Source organism: Epinephelus moara, chromosome 8 (assembly GCF_006386435.1).
Source record: "Epinephelus moara isolate mb chromosome 8, YSFRI_EMoa_1.0, whole genome shotgun sequence".
NCBI lineage: Eukaryota > Metazoa > Chordata > Actinopteri > Perciformes > Serranidae > Epinephelus > Epinephelus moara.
In genome coordinates, this window is record NC_065513.1 from 4,966,277 (window position 1) to 4,989,467 (window position 23,191).

The window sequence follows — 23,191 nt, forward strand, 5'->3', positions numbered from 1 at the left end:
GCACCCTTCGTCCTTTTTAAATACACTCTATGCCTCCTTTACATCTGGGTCTCAGTATATTCTCGTCATTAAGGATTTTTATTTTGATAGGTACAACCGGACATTGGATTGTTTTTACTTCGTTGACACTATTGTAGGCCATGTACATATACACAAAAACTTTAAGGCAAGAAAGGTATGTGGGAAAAATTATTCGGTCTGTTCAGTGGAAAAGGGTTAGCCGAGGGTTCATTTGTCTGTTTGTGTATGTTATAGACTCTGTCAGTGAACACTTGTTTGTTGAGTTTTTCGCTTGCACTGGGTTGTCCTCTTGTTGTGTAGCGGACTGCACAAACAGAAGCAAAGTCCGCGGACACAGTCTGTGAGAACAATTAGGTTACGTATAACAAAGTAAAAATGTATGTTAGCTTACTTAATTGTGACAAAATATCTGTTAAATGTCTGTTCTTTACGTGCCTTTCAAGTGTAATCTAACGTTATAAGTAAAGAAGAGTTATTTTGTACCCACTGTCACTACTACATTTTAATTCTGTCAAGCAGGAATATGACTCTCCGTGATTTCGCCAAAATATCTGGCTAGCAATTAATTATGGCTTTCATTGCTCTTTGGAAAACGCACACTCTATATGATCCATATAGCACTTTCCAGAAGCATCTTCTTTTTTTGAATGGAGTCAGACACAAGAGGGCAGCCCCAGGATAAGTCAACATGGATAGTAATTAGGTGTGGAAGGAAAAATATCGAAACATCATAGTATTGCAATGTGATATGACATTGTAGCAATGTCATATCGTCACACATTGCCATGCATCGTTTTTTTATTATAAAACTTATGAATATGACATACAAATGAAACGTTAGGTGCCCTCCTAGAATAATATAATAAGTTGCTTTTTCAGTGCACTGGATACATTTTGCTGCTGCAAAAAAAAAAAGCTGAAGTGAGATAAAAAGGACTGACAATTTTATCTTATAAAATGTTTTTCTTTAGGGACATAAATTACAATTGAAATAAGATAATAAATCACAATATATTTTATCGCAATACTCAGCATGAGGAACATACTTCAAATCGCAATAATATTTTGTATTTACTCAAGTATCTTTGTAATATTGTATCATGGATCCTCTGGTGATTCACATCCCTACTAATATGCAGCAGAGGTGATCTTCATAAATGTATTTAGTATACAAACTGCATATGGTAGGCTTTATTAGAGGTTCTCAACTTTAATCCTTTCAAGGAGTCCCCAAATTGATGCATACTGCAGTAGGTCACAGAACTCAGTTTGATAACATTTCACTTCAAGGACCACAATCTGGAAAGATTTTGGTTGTGAGATATGATTAAGACCAGAATTCTATAGTTGTCAACTACTGTAGAGATCTGTGGAGGAAGTGAAACCTGTGATCAGAACAGTCACCCTGACTCTTGCTAACATTGGGCTCACTTCTATAGTAAATTAATTAGTGAAAATAAACTATTCTCCATTTATTGGGGACACCCTGGAACTCCTTCAAGGACTGCTGGTTGAGAACCAATGGCCTGGTTCTATCCCATTATTCCTCAGTGGAGCTTTCTTAGTTTTTTCCCCCCCAGAGTTGAGTCTCTCTGCCTGTTTGTAGAGCCTGTTGGAGTATTGCAGTGTGTAAGTGCATGAGACAGTGTCTGGTTACAAGCACTTAACTTGTGACCTCTTTTCCCTGACCAGAGTAGGTGATCTTTAACCCAGATTTGTTTTTAAAAAAAGAGTATTTCAATGTTATTGAAAAAAGTATATGTTACATATAGCCTACATCAAGCATGTCAAACCTTGTGTGTCCAATAGAAATACAATAGTTTACTATTACAACACGCCAGGGGGATTAAAGTTTGTAGTAAACAATGAAAAGAAAAAAAGGTAAATCAATCTTATATTTGTCATATATTTGAAGAGCTTTTTGTTTGTATATTCAGAAATAGATGATGTGTATTGCTTGATTTGCTTGATCAATTGCAGATAGCTCAAAAACATATGGCTCTTAACGTACAAGTCTAGATTTATGAATGTAAAATATAGTCAATATGATAAGCAAATTAATCAAGTAAAACTGCGAGCAGAGATTTCTGTCTTATTCAATGAATCCAAACAATACACTTTTAATTAATTTTTAATTTAAAGTAAGGGTGGATATGATCAGCACTAAATTAACTCCACAGTTGCTTTATGTCTGTTGGTAGGAGCAAAACAAATGCACCAGCGCCTCTCTTTGCTCTCCAAAAAAGGTACAAGTTACATCAATGTCTTTTTTAAGTTTCTGCAAATAATGATTCAATCCTGTGAAGCATTTTTAAGGATCTCTTTGAATTTGTTAGTCAATAAAAACTTGTTTGGTTTAACCCAGATTTTGGAAAACTTTTGCTTTTGTCAATTTGGTGGACCAAGGCACTAATGTTCCTAATTGCTAAGGTCAAGGGTTCGAGTTCCAGGCTATTATTATATAATCACAAAAACTTTACCAAAATATAGCACCATGTTAGCAAGAAATCCTTTTCTTAAGTTTTAAATCTACATTTTTCCCTAATGAAATGTCATTGTTCAACTTTTATGAAAGGTACTGTTTAAATAATTTCATTTACTCTTAGAGATTGCCTTCATTTAGTGTTGCATTATCTTTTTAAACAGGCATGGAAGACAATGAAGAAGAGGAGAGCTGCAGTATATACCCGGTATATCATCCCTCAACACCATTCATTGCACTTTATTGTCTTTATGTCCTTGTCCTTAGTGAAGCATTTAGGTACAAGACTATGACCATATAACATTCATCATAACTCAGATGTGTATTTCCCTGTCAAAAACATGACAAATTCCTATAGGTATTTCACCAGCCTGTGTTGGGTAAAAAAAGAATAATAATTTTGTTTTAATGAATGCTAAAGAAACTGAAAACACTTCAATTGTTGCTTGGTCATATATTTGACTGAAAGCTACTTGTTCCATGTCCAGCTTAATCCACTGCCTTAGTGTTTTTCCTGCGCTGTATGTTTCAGAGCCTGCTGCCACTCGGTACGAATATCAAGGCCAAGATGCAGCATTTTGTGGAGGACAGGATGGAGGCCAACATGGTAACCACTGACAGTCAATCCCTGACTGTGACGTTTTTTTGCAAACAGCTTTTTTGGTCATAATCAATGTAATTAATATGTGAGCTGAAGTGCCCTGAAGCAGATGATGTACTGGGTACGCATGAAAGACTTTGGTGTTTATTTTCTTGTCATTTGGTACATAATGTTAAATGGGTAGAGTAAAGAAGGGTTCTGATATTAAGTATGTGTCATTTTTTAATTGAAGAACACAGTATACCTAATTTATATGTTTTATGTGTTTGTCTTCCAGTGGACGGCTGTGTTGATTGGGGCTGTGACAGTTGTTTCTGTCATTGGAGTTGTTGTTTTCCTATTTTACAGAAGATACAAAATGTCAAGTAAGTGTCCTGCACACTGTACATCCTGTTCTGTTTGAGTACATTTGTATGTAGAATTTTTTCAGTATGTATATACCCTAGATGTAAATATACCCAGATACACTGTTATGCATTAATAGATGTTGACTCAAAGTGAGGATTGTCAGTATGAGATGTTTATGCCTCTGCGTCAGCAATAGCCGTTGCCGAAGGCATTGTGTTTTAGGGTTGTCCATCCCATTCTCATGAACATGATATTTCAAGAATGAGGGAATTTATTCATATTTTTCACAAATGTTCACTTTGACGCAGTGATGATCTCATTAGATTTTGGTGGTCAAAGGTCAAGGTCAGTATTAGTGACACCAATCTTGGTTGTCCACCTTGAAACTGTGCTGCTGGGGAAAGATATGTGTGAAGCATCCATGTTTTTACAGATGTGTCCAGTTTTATCACTAATTCTAGTTTTATCCTATGTCAGAGCTTCAGAGACAACATTAATGTTCACAGTTCATACAAGCATGCATTTAAAGGGTTAGGTTTATTCATTTTTGAAAAATCACTAGTAGTTGACGCTTTATGGGATTTTCAAAAATAAATCTTGGAGTCAGTGCATTCATTTTGTTATTCTCAGGGATTAAATACCCTGAAACTGTAGGGTGATTTAATCACACAGATGTTCTGAATCAGCATGGTACTCCAATTCAATGCTAGTATGACTGGCACAGAACGATTAATATAGTAGACTGCAAATGGTCTTACAGAGAATGTTTGGTGTGTTTCAGAGGAGGAGGCTGGTGTTCCACACTATCGTTTCAGGAAGAGAGACAAGGTGATGTTCTATGGCCGAAAGATCATGAGAAAGGTCAGTGCCTTCTTTAACATCATACTCAGTGTCACCCCTTTCTATAGACATAGAACCCACTTTGCAGAGGGCCCAGTCTATCCAAGGGGTCCCCCTGATGCACCATGAATTGATTTTATAAATAACTACAACCATCCCAACCTGGCAGTGTATGTGTGATTTTTTTGTTTGTTCTTTAACAATTAATTATACTCTGTCCATAGTTTTTTTTTTTTTTTTGCATGTCCTTAAAATGAAGATAAATAAATTCAGATTTATAAATATTGGGCCTAATAAGTCATTAAATAGTCTTAAACATTTTATCTAATGTCATTTATCCATATTATAATTTCTTTCTGTCAAAATGAGTTAAACTCCTCTGCATGAAAGTCTACATTTCTTAAATTTCTTTCAACTTAAATTTGGTTAAAATTTATTTTGAAAAGTCTGAAAAAGAAGATTTTTAACCCATTTCCAAAGTTTGTTGTTCTGTGTAGTCAAAAATTGCATATGTCCATGTTTAATTTAAATGACATGAAGCAATGAAGAACTTTGACTTTGAAGTTATTTTTCAGTCCAAAAAAGCGTCAGTGACCCTCAATCATTATGGAACCACAGCAGTGCAACTTAGCTCTAAATATTAAGTTAGTGTGTTTTTGTGTGGGTCTTCTGCAGTCTGCTCAATGGTTAGATTGAAGAGGTTTAAACTGTGTATAATCATAGTATGTTCAGCTGATCTTCCTTGATCTAATTCCAACAGTGCTGCTAAGCCTACGGTGGCCCTCTATTTTTTTTGTGAAGTTTCAGGAATAGCTTTGCTAAAGCAACATGTTGCCTGTTCAGTCCATCTTGTTATTGGCATTATTGTGCTCCTAAAGCTGAAACAAGAAAATGTTCCTATTTAAAGAGAGCTATTAGAAAATGCCCCCAAAGCTCCATTGCATTTTGGTTTAATAACCTAGGTTTCTCAGAGGTCACCAGTTGTTTATCTTTCAGAAAAACTGATGCTCAAGTCTGTGATTCAATCGTAATGATAATACGTGTGAAGCACGGACCAGGGCTATGCTCAGAATACAGTGAGGTCATATTATAAACATTGGTTTAAGAGCACAGCACTGACAGACAGCGGCAAAGTCTGTAAATGCGGCAAAGTCTGTAAAAATGCTCCACAGAGTTAACTGCTGCCCGGTGCCCCATCTTCCAGTGCTACTTAGAGAGTGGCACTGTTCAGCCCTCTGGAAGAAATCCATTATAATACCTGTTCCAAAAGTTCAGTACCCAGCTGAAAACAGAGATTTTAGACCAGTTGCACTAACGTGTTGTTATTTAGTGTTTTGAGAAAATAATGGTGTGCATGTTGAAAGTTGAAGTAACATCTCGTCTGGACCCACTCCACTTTGCCTACCGGGCAGGGTGCACCATGGAGGATGTGGTCACCAGTGTGGCTCATCTAATTAACAAGCACATAGAAAACCCAGCAGCACATGCAAGAGTTCTCTTTTCTGATTTTAGTTCGGCTTTTGATACTGTATGCCCTCAGCTGTTGATTAAGAAGCTTGTAAACTTAGAAGTCAGCCCTTCTATCATAAAGTGGTTCCACTCTTTTTTTAGTTAACCAATCACAACAGGTTAGTGTGAACAGCACCCTTTCAAACGCAAAGTCCTGTAGCACAGGAATACCACAAGGGGCTGTGAGTTCACCCATCCTGTTCACATTATATACTAATGATTGTAGAAGTTGTCATCAAAATAATTACATCATAAAATATCATTTTGAGCTTACTAAAAGTAGCAGAGTGTCCCTTCTTATACTACGATGAGATCACCTCATACTGAACACTAATAAAACCAAAGAAATGATCTTTGACCCAAAAGAAGTGTGTTCTCACGACCCTGTAGTCATAGGAGACAGTGCAATTGAGCAGGTGTCGTCTTACAAGTACCTGGACTTCTACATAGATAGTCTGCTAAAATGGAACGTGCATGTCGATCATCTTTGTTCCAGGCTTGGTCAGAGATTACACTTCCTCCGCAGACTTAGGCTATTTGGAGTAAGCACCAGGATCATGACACTTTTTTATAATGCTGTACTGGAAAGTGTAATTAGACATGGGATGGCTGCCTGGTTTGATTCTCTCACTGTACAGTTCAAATCAAAATTGGAGAAATTAGTGAAAACAGCTATATAAGGTAATGAGTAAAAATGACTACCCATCCCTTCAGTCCTTTTTTGAAAAGGTCACTGTAAACCAGGCACACAAAATTCTAGACGACCCGTCCCACATTCTGCACACTGAGTATGAGTTACTTCCATCTGGGCGACGGTTCAGGGCCATTGCCTATAAGAGCAACCGTTTTAAGTTGTCACTTCTCCCAACTTCAGTAACTCTCCTAAACAAAAAACTCTCAAGACTGTGGTTTCAGTAATCCACCCCCAAGACTGAGAATGTAATGTACTGTGTATGTCTTACTTGTACTGTATGTATGTCCTAATTTTCTGATAGTTTTCACTCAGTCCTTATGTAAGCTATGTTTTCTTGTCAAGTTTCATGTGAGCAGTGACGGTAACCTCTTACAGCCCAAGACAAATTTCCCACATGTGGGACAATAAAGTTAATATTATCCTTATCTTATCTTATCTTATCTTATCTTATCTTATCTTATCTTAGTTTACACTGTGTTGACTCCTACAATTTTAAGACTATACACACATATACAGCAAATGTTCAGCTACTTCTTCTACAGGATATCTCATAGTATAAATATCCAGGTGATACTGCTAAAATGTGTGACTGGCAGTACTGAACATTAGATTAGGATTGCTTAGTACTTACAGTGGTGTGGAAAAAGTGTTTGCCCCCTTCCTGATTTCTTACTTTTTTGCATGATTTCCACACTTAAATGTTTCAGATCATCAAACAAATTTAAACATTAGTCAAAGATAACACAAGTAAACACAAAATGCAGTTTTTAAATGAAGGGTTTTATTAATGAGGAAGAAAAAAATCCAAAGCTACATGGCCCTGTGTGAAAAAGTGTTTGCCCCCCAGCTCCTGTTAAAACATAACTGTGGTTGATCACACCTGAGTTCAATTTCTGTAGCCACACCCAGGCCTGATTACTGCACACCTGTTCCCAGTCAAGAAATCACTTAAATAGGACCTAACTGACAAAGTGAAGTAGACCAAAAGATCCTCAAAAGCTACAGACATCATGCCGAGATCCAAAGAAATTCAGGAACAAATGAGAAATAAAGTAATTGAAATCTATCAGTCTGGAAAACGTTATAAAGCCATTTCTAAAGCTTTGGGACTCCAGCGAACCACAGTGAGAGCCATTATCCACAAATGGCGAAAACACGGAACAGTGGTGAACTTTCCCAGGAGTGGCCGGCCGACCAAAATTACCCCAAGAGCGCAGCGACGACTCATCCAAGAGGTGACAAAAGACCCCACAACAACATCTAAAGAACTGCAGGCATCACTTGCCTCAGTTAAGGTCAGTGTTCATGACTCCACCATAAGAAAGAGACTGGGCAAAAATGGCCTGCATGGCAGAGTTCCAAGACGAAAACCACTGCTAAGCAAAAAGAACATTAAGGCTCGTCTCATTTTTGCCAGAAAACATCTTGATGATCCCCAAGACTTTTGGGAAAATATTCTGTGGACTGACGAGACAAAAGTTGAACTTTTTGGAAGGTCTGTGTCCCATTACATCTGGCGTAAAAGTAACACCGCATTTCAGAAAAAGAACATCATACCAACAGTAAAATATGGTGGTGGCAGTGTGATGGTCTGGGGCTGTTTTGCTGCTTCAGGACCTGGAAGACTTGCTGTGATAAATGGAAGCATGAATTCTGCTGTCTACCAAAAAATCCTGAAGGAGAATGTCCGGCCATCTGTTCGTGACCTCAAGCTGAAGCGAACTTGGGTTCTACAGCAGGACAATGATCCAAAACACACCAGCAAGTCCACCTCTGAATGGCTGAAGAAAAACAAAATGAAGACTTTGGAGTGGCCTAGTCAAAGTCCTGACCTGAATCCTATTGAGATGCTGTGGCATGACCTTAAAAAGGCGGTTCATGCTCGAAAACCCTCCAATGTGGCTGAATTACAACAATTCTGCAAAGATGAGTGGGCCAAAATTCCTCCACAGCGTTGTAAAAGACTCATTGCAAGTTATCGCAAACGCTTGATTGCAGTAGTTGCTGCTAAGGGTGGCCCAACCAGTTATTAGGTTTAGGGGGCAAACACTTTTTCACACAGGGCCATGTAGCTTTGGATTTTTTTCTTCCTCATTAATAAAACCCTTCATTTAAAAACTGCATTTTGTGTTTACTTGTGTTATCTTTGACTAATGTTTAAATTTGTTTGATGATCTGAAACATTTAAGTGCGGAAAACATGCAAAAAAGTAAGAAATCAGGAAGGGGGCAAACACTTTTTCACACCACTGTATGTAAAAAGTAACAACAGGCTGACTGTACAGGATGTGTAAGTAAAGTTAAGATGCTCAGATTTGAGACCACTAGTATTCAAATCAAATTAATCATAGAGCTGGCCAGTTGATGTCATGGTATCTTTCTCTGTTGGACATGTTGGACAGATGGACGGACAGAAAAAGGTTATTGACCGACCAGCCACTGACATCACCATCACTAGGCCCTGGCGTGGGGCACAAATACCTTCTATCATTTCAAATATCTGATATTAGCATGATTGGAATTTTCATCATCAGAAACAGTTTGTTTATCTTTTGTAAATCATTACTAGAATTTAAACATGTCAATTCACCAAACTTTCCTTGTTGCAGGTTCAGACATTGTCCTCAGCCCCTTCCTCTAATTCAAACTCAGCGTCCCGGCAGAGAATGAGGAAGAGGACCAAAGTTATGTCCATAGCTCGCAAGTGAGTCCCCTTTCAGTGTTTGGTGTGGACAGATGATAGATTAGCTTTGAGTGTTGAAAGTCCATTCAACAGTTGGGAACAGTTGTCAGTTGTCAGTTGTCCAAGTAAGTGGACCTTGAGTTAAGATTATTTTATCAAAGAAGATAAGCTGGTATTTTAAGATACCAGGGACAGGGAAAAATACATTGTCAGACCCAGCCACCATGATATTGGATCTACTGCGTATGCCCAATGATAAAACAACTTAAGTTTGAATACATTATTTAAACCCTTCAACGTTATAACTGGGGTGGGCAGAAATCTGGAAAAGAAAAAAAAAGGCAGAATTTAAAAATACACCTCCCTCCTGCAGCTCTCTGCTCTGTCCTCAGCCCCTCCCACCTGGTGAGCACAGGCATATGCATGCGCTTCATACAGTCACCCACTGTTTTCCATACATTGATTTAACTTATTTCATTGCAGAGCTGTACGCAGCTCACTCACACAGCCCCTCCTTGCCCAGTTCTCATTCTCTGTTTATCAGACCACAAAAGAGACAAGAATCAACTGCTAGCCACCTCATGGTCCCTCCTCTTTACTCCCTGTTGCTGTGGGCTACTTTGCTGGGAGAAGAGCGGGAAGCTGCTCTGGAGACGATCCTTTGGTTGGCGGCTTTAGCAGCTCGAATATCGTCAGTGCAAACCCCCCGAGCAACAGGTGTCACAGCGAGTTTAAGGCCAGCAGCTGTGTGGGATCTAACCTGTGTGCCAGTTAGCAGAAGGCTAAACTATTAGCTACATTTTCTCTCCATCTCTGAAATGAGATTAGATTCTCCTTTTGATAAGTCTGTCTCCCTTTTTTGGATTGCTTTGCAGTGTAGTCAGTTGCTGCCAATGCTGGAATAGCAACTTTCTCTGCAGGATTCACTGCCATTTAATCAGGCTTTCACTGAGGGGACGTGCACACGCATCTGCATTTGTAGAACAGCAAATAGGAACGCCCTCTCTCTGTAATGACCTGTGATTGGCCAAAGTGTTGTGTCACTGGCTGGATTTTCTAAGGCCTGAAATCAGAGCAAAGAGGAGGTGCAGAAGTCTAGTTTTCTCTCAGTCCACTTGAAATACAATATGCTCAAAGTTTACTCAGGGATTTTACCCAGTGACGCCAAATTTTAAGTGCCTACCCCAGCTGTAACCTAGGCAGTCATTTAAAACTTCCAGTGAAAACTAAAATAAACAGACATAAATTTATTTAAAAGGAAGATTTGTAATAAAAAATACACAGAAGTGATGTGTTTAAGGAGTTCAGAAAAGAGTTACGTTCCAATTTAGAAGACAGAAACTTGTTAAGAAAAAGAGGTGTAAAATTAGCTTAGAATTAAGAGCTGAGACTTGGTATAGAGACTTGTTTTATCAGTCTTTACTGTATGAAGAATGTCCTTGTTAGGATCCTTCGTATCCGGAGGGAGCCCCCTGCCCTGCAGCCCAAGGAGCCACCTCCCTGCCTGCTGGAGGCTGACCTAACTGAGTTTGATGTGCAGAACTCCCATCTGCCCTCTGAGGTGCTGTACATGCTGAAAAATGTCAGGTGAGTAAAATGACATGTTTTGTTTCCATCTTCCACATGAACAGAAGCACAGTTTCTATGCAGTCCCTTATTAACATATAGACCCAATGAATAGTGTGTATTAAAAGTGATTTGCAGTGCTGAAAAGATTAGTCAGTTAGTCAACTGACCGAGAATGAATTGGATGATTAATCATTAAAGTCATTAAAAGGGCAAAAATGCAGAACTTTTACAAGAACAATCTATCTTGTCATTTATAGCATCTTTTTTCCCCGCACACTGTAGTATCTGTATTTCAAAATCCCTTTAACATTGTGACTGGGGGAGTCCACCTTTCCTGCTTGGGATTCAAACTGCATACCCTAGCATAGACTAATGAATTCACAGCAAACAATACAAGCACATACTGGACATGATGTGAAGGACACAAATTGATCCATGCACATGATTTACTTAATACTAGAGTCAAAATTCTATCATGACTTTGCTTTTACCATGTTGGGTGACTTTGTTGATCAAAGTCTTTTGTCTGACATGGCATAGAAAATCCTCTCAGCCCAAGGTTTGTTTGGCTGTGCTGTAAACAGATACACCAGCTTGTCTTCTTCCTCAGTTGCATTTTCGAGGTAGTCGCTACTCAAGGTGTGTTTTCTGCCCCAGTGACTGAGACACTGATTTTGAACAGAACTCTGCAGCCTGTATTATTGAAACACACTTTGCAGCAACTATAGGTGTCGCCAGGGGCGGAAATCCCGGGGGGACAGGGGGGACATGACCCCCTGTCCAGTAAAGCTGTCCCCCCCTAGAATAATTTGAGACATAATTAATAATTTTTGAACAATGCAGTAGTATTTATTGAAAGCACAATGTAAGCGGTGCTCATTATAATCGCACAATAATGTGCTATTTAAATTTTAAAAGATTTAGTCCCCCCCTCCCATTCCTAGTAGTGGTATATCCCACACTCTTTCCAACGGGCGGGGCTGCTTGGCAGCAGTAGCAGCGTGTGGCTGGACCCGCTGCCCACATCGCACATCGCAGGGTAAGATGTACACTCACACAGACACAGTTTAACTTACACAAGTTACAACACATCCCATTTACTGTTACAACAAGCCCCAGGCCCAGGCTGATAATATAAACTGTCTGCAACGTTTCTCCTGCATTGTTCAAAAGCCTACTCAATTACGAGTGCTGCTAAGCTAAAAGCTAATGATTAAGCTCAGAGTTTAGTGATAGTCAGAGAGGACAGGAGAGAAAGAAGAGGGAGAGGACAGGACAAGGACGGCTCGTAGCTAATGGGTACCTGTCTGTAGGCTCTCCACTTGTCAGTGAGACAAACATGAAAGACGTGCAGTTTAACTGACGAGGAGCGGTCATTACACGCGACTATTACGCACGGTTGTGAGGTATGCAGCTGCAGATCTGACAGCACACTGTTTATAAACCAGTTTACCAGTTTAATTGCAGGAAATGTTCAGTTGTTAAGCCATTTCTCACATGTGGCTGCTGCTGGCTTGAGTCTTGACTCTCTCGTTATCAATAACTTGCAATGCTGAGATAAATGTTTAAAGTCCAAAAAAAGTAATTTATTACGAACAGGTCAATAAAACAGGTTTCAAAATTCAAAATACCTTGTACCTCAGTAACTAGAGACCATCTTGGAACTTGGCCTTTATTTTAATCTTGACTCCAGACTTGTAAAGTTTTGTGACGGCAGCTTGCAGAGTTGAGAAAATCCGCCAAAGACAGATGTACAAACACCAGACAAAATACTCAAAACGGCTTCTATGGTAATTCCCGCTACAATTGGTATCACCAAGAACACACCAGAGCCATGATGTCACACAGACCCACGAGGTGAAAACTTTACCAGATGTTGCAACATTGTCGTGGCCGCTAAACAACGAGGAAAAGGTGGAGAACATGGGCACCAGCTACAATCCCCACTGCATGGACAAACAAGACTATCTCTGTGTCCATCTCTACAGTGGAGGTACTGAATGCCGGCTGCGATCCCAGACTCATGGATCTTCTTTGCCAAGTATCCTGCTAGCCATTGTACGAGTGTTTGATAATAAATTGGACAACCTCAATGCCTGCATCAGTTTCCAAGAGGTATCAGGAACTGAATTGTCCTCTGTTTCACAGTAATTTGGCAAAATCCTGGACATAGCCATTCAACCAGGTGTCTCTTTCTCCATATGCTCGGAGGAGGCGTGTGCTTTATGGTGAATAAGGACTGGTGTGACAGCAGGAATATTGACATGTTGTCCTGTTCCTGCTTGCCTTGCACCTCAAGGGGAATAAACACTGGATCACTGCTACACACCATTCAGAGGCGGCTAAAGAGTGGACTTTCTGATTGTGTTTGGGAGGAGGAACCATGCTACCATCTCGCTGATGTCAAAATATGTAAACAAACTATGATAAATGCTCCCAGTGACGTTAGAATGGTCAGGCTAATCAGAGGCCGCCCTACAGTTTGCACTACACGATGCAGCCTGGAGCACTTTCCAGGACACCACCGGCAACGTCACTAATGTATAGCCCATATCACTGGAACTGCATTGTTAGGCAAGAGCTGGGGTCCATACTTTCTGTCAGCTGATGTCATTCACATACACCGCAAAACATTCCAACAGGAAATACAAAGGGACCCATTTAGAATGTTTATGTTTTCAAGTTTGAAACTGTCTGTGTTGGATTCACTGGGTCTATGGTTGGTTTAATTTGTGAAACAAGAGAGGCAACTGTACTCAAAACTACAGTGAAATTATTATGATTACCAGAACCATCCAGGATGCCATAAACACACAAACTGTAGCTTACAACTACTGCAGCCTGGAAATACGGACAATAATAAAGCAGCAGCCTACAATGTAGGAAGTAAAAGAGGCAAAAGGGGACTAAATTGCAATGTACAGGTTGAAGGAGCTGACGGAATCACATTTCACTGGAGTTGTACATTGTATAATTTCACGTGACAAATTGAATGATAGATTTGTAGTGTGCATTTCGTGACTGTTAATTAAAATGTGGATATCGTTCGCAGTGATAGAACTTCACAGTATCTGCACACGTGTTTTAACCAGGGTGCTCGGCCACTTTGAGAAGCCTCTTTTCCTGGAGCTGTGTCGTCACATGGTGCTGATCCAGCTGCATCAGGGAGAGGGACTCTTCCGACCGGGTGACACTGATGACAGTATTTACGTGGTTCAAGATGGCCGCCTGGAGCTGTGCATCCATGAGAGTGTAAGACCACAATAATATTCCACACCCAGCCATGGAGCAGTGCTTGTTTTCTTCAATGTTTTCTGTATATTGGTGATTAGTGAGGGGAATGGTAAAAGTGTTGGAACCCTAACCTGTGCTGTGACTGTTATTCTGCTCTCATTTTAAGATTTGATTGTGTTCTCTTGCTGCAGGATGGTACAGACGTTGTGGTGAAGGAAGTTTTACCAGGAGACAGTGTTCACAGTTTGCTCAGTATTATGGATGTCATCACTGTACGTCTTCACCCTCATATGTAATACACTTGTATTCCAGAGTAGATTTTTTAGCAGCTGTCACTTGTACATTACATGCACAAAAGTCCACTTTGACTTAACAATGAATTGATTAGATTTTTGTGAGTCACGGTCATAAACTGAATGAATGAACTGAATTCATGCACTAATTGTGACAGTATTTCTTACAATTGTCTAATAGGATACAATGCTGAGGTGTTAACATTCTAAATCCAAAACAATCATATACCATTTTCACTCACTGTAATATCAAAATGTTCTGCAGAAACCCTTTTGGCCATTATTTAACATCATAACTCGTAAGGATCAATGGTCAGGTTCACTGCGACATGTTTTCTGTCCATTATTCAATGTCATATCCGTATTTGAAGCATTGTCAACCGTCATGGCTACATAGAGGTCTGGACAGACATGGACAACCACGAGGTGGTAATTCCAGACTTTTGCTAATTCTGTATCTTATCTTATCTTATCTTGATCAGCCCATCTTTCATTTACTATTTTACTCATGTCCACCTTTTGGATATGTTATACAATTCAAATCTGTTTCGTAAAGATTTTTACAGCATCCCTTTTTCTTTCACACTCTCTATTATCTGTATTTAAGGGCTATCCAGCACCTTATAAAACAGTGTCTGCACGAGCTGCAGTTCCCTCCACTATCCTGCGTCTTCCAGCTGCAGCCTTCCAGTCAGTTTTTGAGAAATATCCTGAAACTCTGGTCCGTGTCATTCAGGTAAAGTGTCCACTGACAATGAGAAGTATTTGATTTCAAGTGCAAGCCAGTACATAACATGCAAAAAAGCACAGGCAGCTTACAAACATGTATCCATTTCCCATTCTTTAGCATTAACAGTGCAGTATGTGTTTTCTGTCCTCTGTAGATAATCATGGTGCGTCTCCAGAGAGTGACCTTCCTTGCCTTACACAACTACCTTGGCCTGACCACTGAGCTCTTCAACCCGGTACTTGACTGTGCTCCACGCTGTGGTTGGGCTGATGTAGACTGTACAAAAATGTTTTAGATAGGATAGGATTACTGCCATTTATGATCTCACACATATGTTTTCCCTTTTGTTCATTCAAATTGAATAGCAACACATAGAATCAAAGATATGAGAAAGTCAGTGGATGTTTAAGGCTCTTGGAATTTGCATTGCACATATTGCATTTTCCTGCGCTTACTTATACTCTCTTGAGAGAGGTGTCTTTATTTCCTGTTCAGTTATTTAAGTAATATGGTACAAATAAACTTGTGACCCCATGTGCCAATCAAGCTAATGTTTGGCGCCAAGAGTTATATCCTCATTTTTTCCCTCAGTCCCTACACTTAGATTTATATAGAATTTGATCAAAATGTTGCATTTGTTATAGAATACTTAGAGAATATGTTTAACCTTAGTACATATTTGGTTTGAGAAGGTTTGCAAATGAAGATATGTGTTTTTTTTTTTTTTAAATTAAATATTGATTTATGTGTGTTACAGGAGAGCCAAGCCATCTCCTTGGTATCAGTGGCCCATGTTCTGGGTGAGAGTCATCCACACAAAGGCTTCCGCAGGCAACCTTCCCACTCTGATGATCTGGGCTCCGAAAAGGGTGACACAGGTCAAAAACAACAGCTGTCTCACAGCATTTCACTGTTAGGCTGCAGTAATGTGTGTGTGGTAATGTTTGTCTAAAGTTATGTTTTCTTGTTACACATGCTAACAGAAAAGTCCGGCTTCTCTGACATGTCCACACCTAAATACAGGAAACCTCGCTCTCTCTCCACCCCACTGGCTTTAACAGGTATATTCACACACATAGTATATTACTATGCCTCTGCACTGGTGATAGCCATAGCCGGAGCCATTATGTTTTCAGGTTGTCGTTTTGTCCGTCCCGTCCTTGTGAATGCAATATCTCAAGAACACCTTGAGGGGATTTCTTCAAATTTGACACAAAAGCCCACTTGGACTGAATAATTAACTGATTAGAATTTGGTGGTCAAAGGTCAAGGTCAGTGTGACCTCACAAAACATGTTTTTGGCCATAACATAAGAATTCGTACTGAATCACGACAGACAAAAATGTCTAATGGGACAACATGATATAGTGATCAAAGGTCAACTTCACTGTGACATAATAATATTCTGCGTAACAAAACACTTTTCTGGCCATGACTCAACATCACATCTCAAGAACAGAAGGGGAGGCATTTGGTCAACTACTTAATTGGTGATACCAATCTTGGGTGTCCACCTTGAAACTGTGCTGATTGTATAGATGTTCTGTGATGCCAGGGGGAGATGTGTGTGAAACATCCATGTTTTCACGGACATGCATGTAAACTGTAAGAGAAACTTGACTGGTTTATGGGACATACAACTGCAGGGCTGTAATTCTAGTTTTACACATATCCCTATTTTATTTTTTTTTTTAAATCTTTTTTAAATATTTTCAGTGTCCTTCTTGTCTTAATAGGACATATAGAGTTCATAAAACTGTGTCTTCTCTGCATGCTACTTGCTTATCTAAATAGATTCAGGCAATGTGTGTTTTTGATGGAAGGCCTTGGAACATGTAGAAAAGTATGTAACACATTTTAAGACAAACATTCAAAATTTTTGCATGATGTTTTCTATTTAATTAGCTGAAACTAATGTCAAAAAAGTGAAATCCAACTTTGTGTCAGTGTTATATGAGCTTTTGTGCAGGTCATTACTAATAACTTGAAACCAAATCACCAATCGTTTCCCACTTCTGCAGCTTATGTTATTGTTGGTGTTCTCATGCGCAGGGTCTGCTATGCAAGTTTTATGACAGTGTAGTTGTAAAACCTGAATCAGCTATTTGAATTGTTAACCAGCAAACTTGAAATGAAGTCTACTAGCAAAGGAAGGCTTCCACAAGACATCTGAGTTGTAAAGAAACATAAAAAAATGATTTTTTAAAAGCTGCTGCAGTTAAAACTAGCAACATCAAGAGTTCTTTACACTACAACAAATATAGCAGTCTCTATAGACACATTGGCATGGGGAGATGCTTCTCCACCTCGCTGTGATAATTGTGTCAGTGAGTATTGTTGCTGATACCAAACTTTAATGATAAACATGATGACTTTTGTGTTTCGCAGGGGAAATGTCACTCGACCTCAACAGAGTATATGAACGGGCTCGAGTTGCCAAAGAGGACACTCTGTCTCACAGTCCTATGAAGGTCTCTGAAGAAAGATTTTCTTTTTTGTTCCTGCTGTTAGTTTAAATTCAGGTTTTGAACATCTAGAGTCAGTTTCACAAAGATATTTTACACACGTCTGTAGTGCCCAGCAAATAGCTTTGTAACTGTCAAGTTTTTCCAGAAGACATTTTCTGCTGGAGTGAACTATGGTTTATACAAAGAGTACTCGGTAGAGCGTTGGAGGCGGAGCCCCATTCATTCCTATAAAAGTTGCTCAGTGGCACATAAACCAAAATGGGTTTAAATTTCTTCTGGGTTTAAATTATCTGGATCCTCTGCATCGTTGGGCCCATAGAACAGGTGCACTAGATACTTTGGCAGCAGAAGCGGCTAACTTCTGGTTCAGTTCTCTGCTACCTTATATGATGATTAAATGATTTAATCGTGCAGCTCCTCTAGCCTTTAAGAATAATATCTGACCAGATGGATCAAATCCTGAAAGTGAAACTTTTTTGGGCCCAATGGCATCATGTGACAGACCTGGAAGCTGTGATTACACGGTTTGGGCTCCATTGGTCCCATTGCCCAGCGTTTGTTCATGGGGGCTCGGAATGAATGGGCCCTAGTGTCAGCCATGTTTTTTTTAGTTATAAAAAAAATCTTAATTTACCCAGGGTTCATAACAGTTCAGTTAGTCAAGAACAAGACAACTTTGTGTAATGAATGCATTTCGACATGTATTTGAGGTCTGACTAATCTAATTCATAGTCAAAGTCAAAGGTCATCTTTGTAAAGGCGGCCCTAGATAAAGTTAGTGTGTTAGGGGGTAAGGGCAATGCAGCAGTGTCTGTGACTGGAGGATAAAGCAGCTCTCTGTTTCCCTGTCATTTATTTAGTTGGTTTAAGGATTAGAACTGGCAGGTATTTGTTGTAATCATGAGTATTTATATGATTGAGCAAATAGATGTAGCCTAAGCAAAATCATACTTATTTGAGCAGTACACTACAGAGTTACACAGTAGATGTAATGGCTTATTTCAGACACTTCATGAGCATGGACAGGGTTAGTTAGAGTAAGCGTTTAGTTTGTAGTTTTGTGTCTTTCTGAAGTCTCAGTCATGCTGTTCCTCATTTTTCTGTCTCCTCAGTCCATTCTGAAGAAGAGTGTGACGATGCAGCACACTCCATCTGCTGTTTATCACTATAGTGATGCTGGAGGAGGAAATGTCCAGTATAATAAAGTCAATGCCATTTTCCAAGCTGCCAAGAAGGATCTGCTGCAGGTCATCCAATTACAGGTAGTGTACAAATGTTATCTGTCTGTAATATCATTCAGCACACAAAATGTACCAGTTTGAAATATATATTAATATATTTAATGTTTTACATGTGGAATAATTTAACTGTAAAGTGCTTTAAAATCTGTGAAATAGTTCAAGATAATAATAAATATAGTTTGTTTAGGTGATCTAGCAACAAACGTGTAATTGGGAATCCAAGGTTTGTGAAACAGTTATTACTGGATGCTTCAGACAGACTGGTCTGACACATTTCTCAGTGTTTTTAAAATGTACTGTCATTTTATCAGGATGCCAGCCTGCTTGAGGGGAGGGTGAATTTTCGGCAGGTCAGAGCCAGCTCTGTTGTGGCCCACCAGGGAGACCAGGTCAGTCTGTCGACAGAAACTTACCTCTCAATTTGTTGCTCTTGTTCAAGCAAATGCATGTGTAGCTTTTTACAAAAAATGGCCAGGTTTCCCACTCAGTGACACGACTAAATAAAACTGTTGTACCGACTAACTGATGTCTAATCATTATCCAGAGAGGACGGCAGAGGAGATACCTGCACACCAATGTATCTGGGCTCGAAAGTGACAAAAAGGTCCACAGGCTGAGATCAATCAAAAATAGTTTATTTATTTAAGACATCTGTGCACGAAAAGGTGCTCAAAGTGCAAAAACGATAAAGAGTGAGTAGCTAGTCTGACTATCATCAGTGCTACCCGAGCTGTGCTACTAGCATTGATGATTGTCAGTGCTACTAGCACTGATTACAGTCAAGGACTAAAACATTTGCTGCTATTTTTACTCACGCTATAATTTTTGCACTTTGAGCACCTTTTTTGTGCACAGATGTCTTAAATAAATAAACTATTTTTGCATTGATCTCAGCCTGTGGACCTTTTTGTGGCTTTCTAGCCCTGTTGCATTAGTGTGTGGGTATCTCCTCTGCTGTCCTTTCTTGTTTGTCTATTATACTAACCCACCAAAGACAAACTTTTTTGTTGCCCCAAGTAGACGCAGTTTCACAGCAGCCCTAAGACTTTGTAATAATTACCCAGGCCATTTTGTCCTCCTCCACACCTTTTACAGGATGTGAGTGTGGCATTTGTCATCTCTGGGTCGCTCCATGTTTACCAGCGTATGATAGACCGCGAGGAGGAGTCTCTACTGTTTGTCACCCACCCAGGGGAGATGGTGGGTCACCTGGCTGTTCTTACAGGGGAGCCCCTTATCTTCACTGTGCGAGCTCACAGAGACTGCACCTTCCTCTCCATATCCAAGGCCCACTTCTATGAGTAGGATCAAGCTCATACACACAAAACATTTAGTCATTTCTTTGAATTCTTCCCATCACACCACTTGGATGCAAACAAACCTGTGATTAACTTTGCAGGATAATGCGTGAGGAGCCTAGGGTGGTGTTGAATGTAGCTCACACTGTGGTGAAGAGAGTGTCACCATTCGTCAGACAGATTGACTTTGCTCTGGACTGGATGGCTCTGGAGGCTGGCCGTGCCGTCTATAGGTATCTACTCTATGGAGCTGTTGATGGGCTTCTTACTGAAAGAATGAGTGCGCCACTACTATTGATAGTAATGAGATTTATTTTGATTAACTTTTTTTACTCCAATAAAACAGTCATTTGTTTAATTTTTTTTCTAGACAGGGAGACAAGTCAGATAGCACCTTCATTGTCCTCAGTGGCCGACTGCGCTCTGTCATTGCAAAGGATGATGGGAAGAAGGAACTGGCCGGAGAGTATGGCCGTGGGGATCTAATCGGTGTGGTGAGTGGTCAGAAACAGCCGATAAGACACTATCTCAACGCACACTGGGCAAACACATTTTTAGGCACTACAAATAGCAGTATAGCACCTTGTTTGTGGATTGTCTAGGTCGAGGCCCTCACCCACATGAACCGAGCCACCACGGTCCATGCTGTCAGGGACTCCGAGCTGGCCAAGCTACCTGAAGGAGCCCTAAACTCCATCAAGAGGAGGTATCCTCAGGTTGTCACCAGGCTGATTCATCTGTTGGGACAGAAGATCCTGGGCAACATGCAACAGGTCAATGGACCTCTGGCTGGTAATTACATACCCCTTTTGTAGGTGTGTGTCAGGAAAAAACTGTATTCATGTACTCTACCAAATAAAGGAACGATACCAGTTATGGGGTCCTATCTTGCATCCAGAGCAAAGCATTGCACAGTGCAGCGTTACTATTATTGCTAGTTTCAGACCAATGCAGTTGTCATGTTCATTGCCAGTGCCCAGGTTGTGTAAATAGCAAATGTACTTGCACCCGGCTGTGCACCCATTGGTGTGCAGGTCTTTAAATGAGGTGTGGTCAGGTGCATTGTTTGCATGTTGCTATTTTGAGGCAGCAGAAAGGGATTGCTATTTTCCTGCTATATAAGGGGCGCATTATTCAGACAGTAAGATGCACCTATATAGGTGGGTTCATAATGCGTACACACACACACAGAGTGTGCAGAAGTACGTGAAATAATACATCATTAATAAGGAAAAAAATGACTTATATTCTGTAAAATGTGAATAGAGCACAGCAGAGCTGCTGTCCCGATTGCTCATTAAGAATGAGGCTGTGCACATTTATACATGAGGAGCAGTGGAACTTCGTTATTTTAGAAGGTAAAACTTTAGTTCTGTTTTCTCTGTCAAGTTTATAACTATAGTTTTTCGTTTTGCCGCTTAAATGTCACAGAATATTTGCTGCAGTGACATTACTGCTCTTATGCTATTACTGTCAGCAGGAAAACTGCTTGCTTCTCCAATTTGCAGAATCCAACATATAAATGGCAGTATTCAGGTGCAGGCGCAGGTGCTGGCTTTTAAAGGGAATAGGAGATGACACCCTGACTAGATGAATTCATGTAACACCCAAAACACACCTTTGATTAATTAAGGGACTAAATACAACCCCTTTGCCCCTTGCACCTTACCTTGCACCGAGATAATGCACCATTCAGCTAGCAAAAGTAGAGTTGGACACACCTCCTAAATGCACTTGCACCATGCACTTAAGATTCTGAGCTACAGATCATTTAAATAGGGCCCACCGTGTGGAGATCAAGCTGGCCTTTAGTATAAAATGAGATACAAATTAAGATATATGCAAGAGAGGTAATAAAAGAGCATAGATATTCAGTAAATAGTATTTTGCACATGTACAGCATTTGAAAAATGTCCTTTCTGTCTGAAATATCCAATGAGAAAACACTCCTTTCCCCTGCAGCTCGTAGTCTGGCTCTCCACACCCCCACCAGCAAGTGGGATGCTGGGAATCCAGCCTCCAACCTGTCCACTGTGTCCATCCTGCCTGTGTCTGAGGAGGTTCCCCTCACTGCCTTCACTCTGGAGCTGCAGCATGCTCTCAGTGGCATTGGTAAACACACACACACACACACACACACGTACAGTGTACTTCAACAGGTTACTTGAAGGGTCTTGATTCACAGAGAGACCACTCAGTCATTCACAGAATGTGTTCCACATGAATGCCATGTTCATTTTTATACAAAATTCCATAGGAAAGCCATGGTAATTTGTACCCATATTGATGTCTTATATTGAGGACAATGTAAGACATCAATCACTTTCACAGAACAAAGCTTTTCTTTCTAATAGCCAGTATTTAAAGCCCCATCACCCATAGTCCACCCACATCCATGCCACCTGATTAGACCTCCAATCAGGTCTGTGTGGGCATGTGCAAACTGCTCAATTGACAGCTCTCTCACTAAACATCAGAGAAGTGAGAAGCAGCAAGGACAGACAAACACATTTAAATGGAGTGCGCTGCATATGAGGAGACATGCATGATGCTGACTCTCTTAAGTCTTTTCAGTGTTAAAAGAGATTTGGATTCAACTAGGGATGCATGATAACAATGGAACGCCATCAGTATTGCCCAATATTGGCTTTAAAATGAACAACAGGCCAACATGCTTTTTCTTAATTTGCATAATGAATAAATATTACAGACATTGAAAAGTGTTGTATTTCATGTCTCCATCTGCTGGTGGACCATCATGATAAGAGTATGCATGCATAATTTGATGTTAATTCCACTACAGAAGAGACTTGATAGTCACTAAAATTAGGTGGGTGGGTGTATCGGTCATCTGTCAAATGAGTTGTTACATATCGGCATATCAGATATCGGCAAAAACTCCAATATCGTGCACCCCTAGATTCGGCCACAACAAGCTACCTGAAATGAGTACCTGAAATCAATCAATCAATCAATCAATTTTATTTATAAAGCCCAATATCACAAATCACAATTTGCCTCGCAGCGGATAAGGAAAAACTCCCCAAAAAAACCCTTTAACGGGGAAAAAAAACGGTAGAAACCTCAGGAAGAGCAACTGGGGAGGGATCCCTCTTCCAGGACGGACAGACGTGCAATAGATGTCGTACAGAACAGATCAGCATAATAAATTAACAGTAAT

At 40.0% G+C, this 23,191-nt stretch overlaps 1 protein-coding gene across 2 annotated transcripts in view; it reads left to right on the forward strand.

The window, feature by feature from the left end:
- Positions 1 to 97: 97 nt before the first annotated feature.
- pnpla7b (patatin-like phospholipase domain containing 7b) overlaps positions 98 to 23,191 on the forward strand; it is a 54,804-nt gene continuing 31,710 nt past the window's right edge. The window contains exons 1-22 of one of the 2 annotated variants that reach the window (XM_050050305.1): positions 106 to 175; positions 2,223 to 2,267; positions 2,668 to 2,711; positions 3,036 to 3,110; positions 3,382 to 3,469; positions 4,234 to 4,313; positions 9,104 to 9,198; positions 10,624 to 10,764; positions 13,839 to 13,998; positions 14,172 to 14,252; positions 14,881 to 15,009; positions 15,158 to 15,238; positions 15,761 to 15,881; positions 15,987 to 16,064; positions 17,392 to 17,474; positions 18,584 to 18,733; positions 19,024 to 19,101; positions 19,808 to 20,013; positions 20,112 to 20,243; positions 20,381 to 20,504; positions 20,613 to 20,802; positions 21,973 to 22,122. In XM_050050305.1, coding sequence (XP_049906262.1) covers positions 2,234 to 2,267; positions 2,668 to 2,711; positions 3,036 to 3,110; positions 3,382 to 3,469; positions 4,234 to 4,313; positions 9,104 to 9,198; positions 10,624 to 10,764; positions 13,839 to 13,998; positions 14,172 to 14,252; positions 14,881 to 15,009; positions 15,158 to 15,238; positions 15,761 to 15,881; positions 15,987 to 16,064; positions 17,392 to 17,474; positions 18,584 to 18,733; positions 19,024 to 19,101; positions 19,808 to 20,013; positions 20,112 to 20,243; positions 20,381 to 20,504; positions 20,613 to 20,802; positions 21,973 to 22,122 — 2,320 coding nt within the window. In that variant the 5' untranslated portion in view covers positions 106 to 175; positions 2,223 to 2,233. Of the gene's footprint in view, positions 176 to 2,222; positions 2,268 to 2,667; positions 2,712 to 3,035; positions 3,111 to 3,381; positions 3,470 to 4,233; positions 4,314 to 9,103; positions 9,199 to 10,623; positions 10,765 to 13,838; positions 13,999 to 14,171; positions 14,253 to 14,880; positions 15,010 to 15,157; positions 15,239 to 15,760; positions 15,882 to 15,986; positions 16,065 to 17,391; positions 17,475 to 18,583; positions 18,734 to 19,023; positions 19,102 to 19,807; positions 20,014 to 20,111; positions 20,244 to 20,380; positions 20,505 to 20,612; positions 20,803 to 21,972; positions 22,123 to 23,191 lie in introns of both variants that reach the window. The other variant, XM_050050306.1, reaches the window with a different exon arrangement.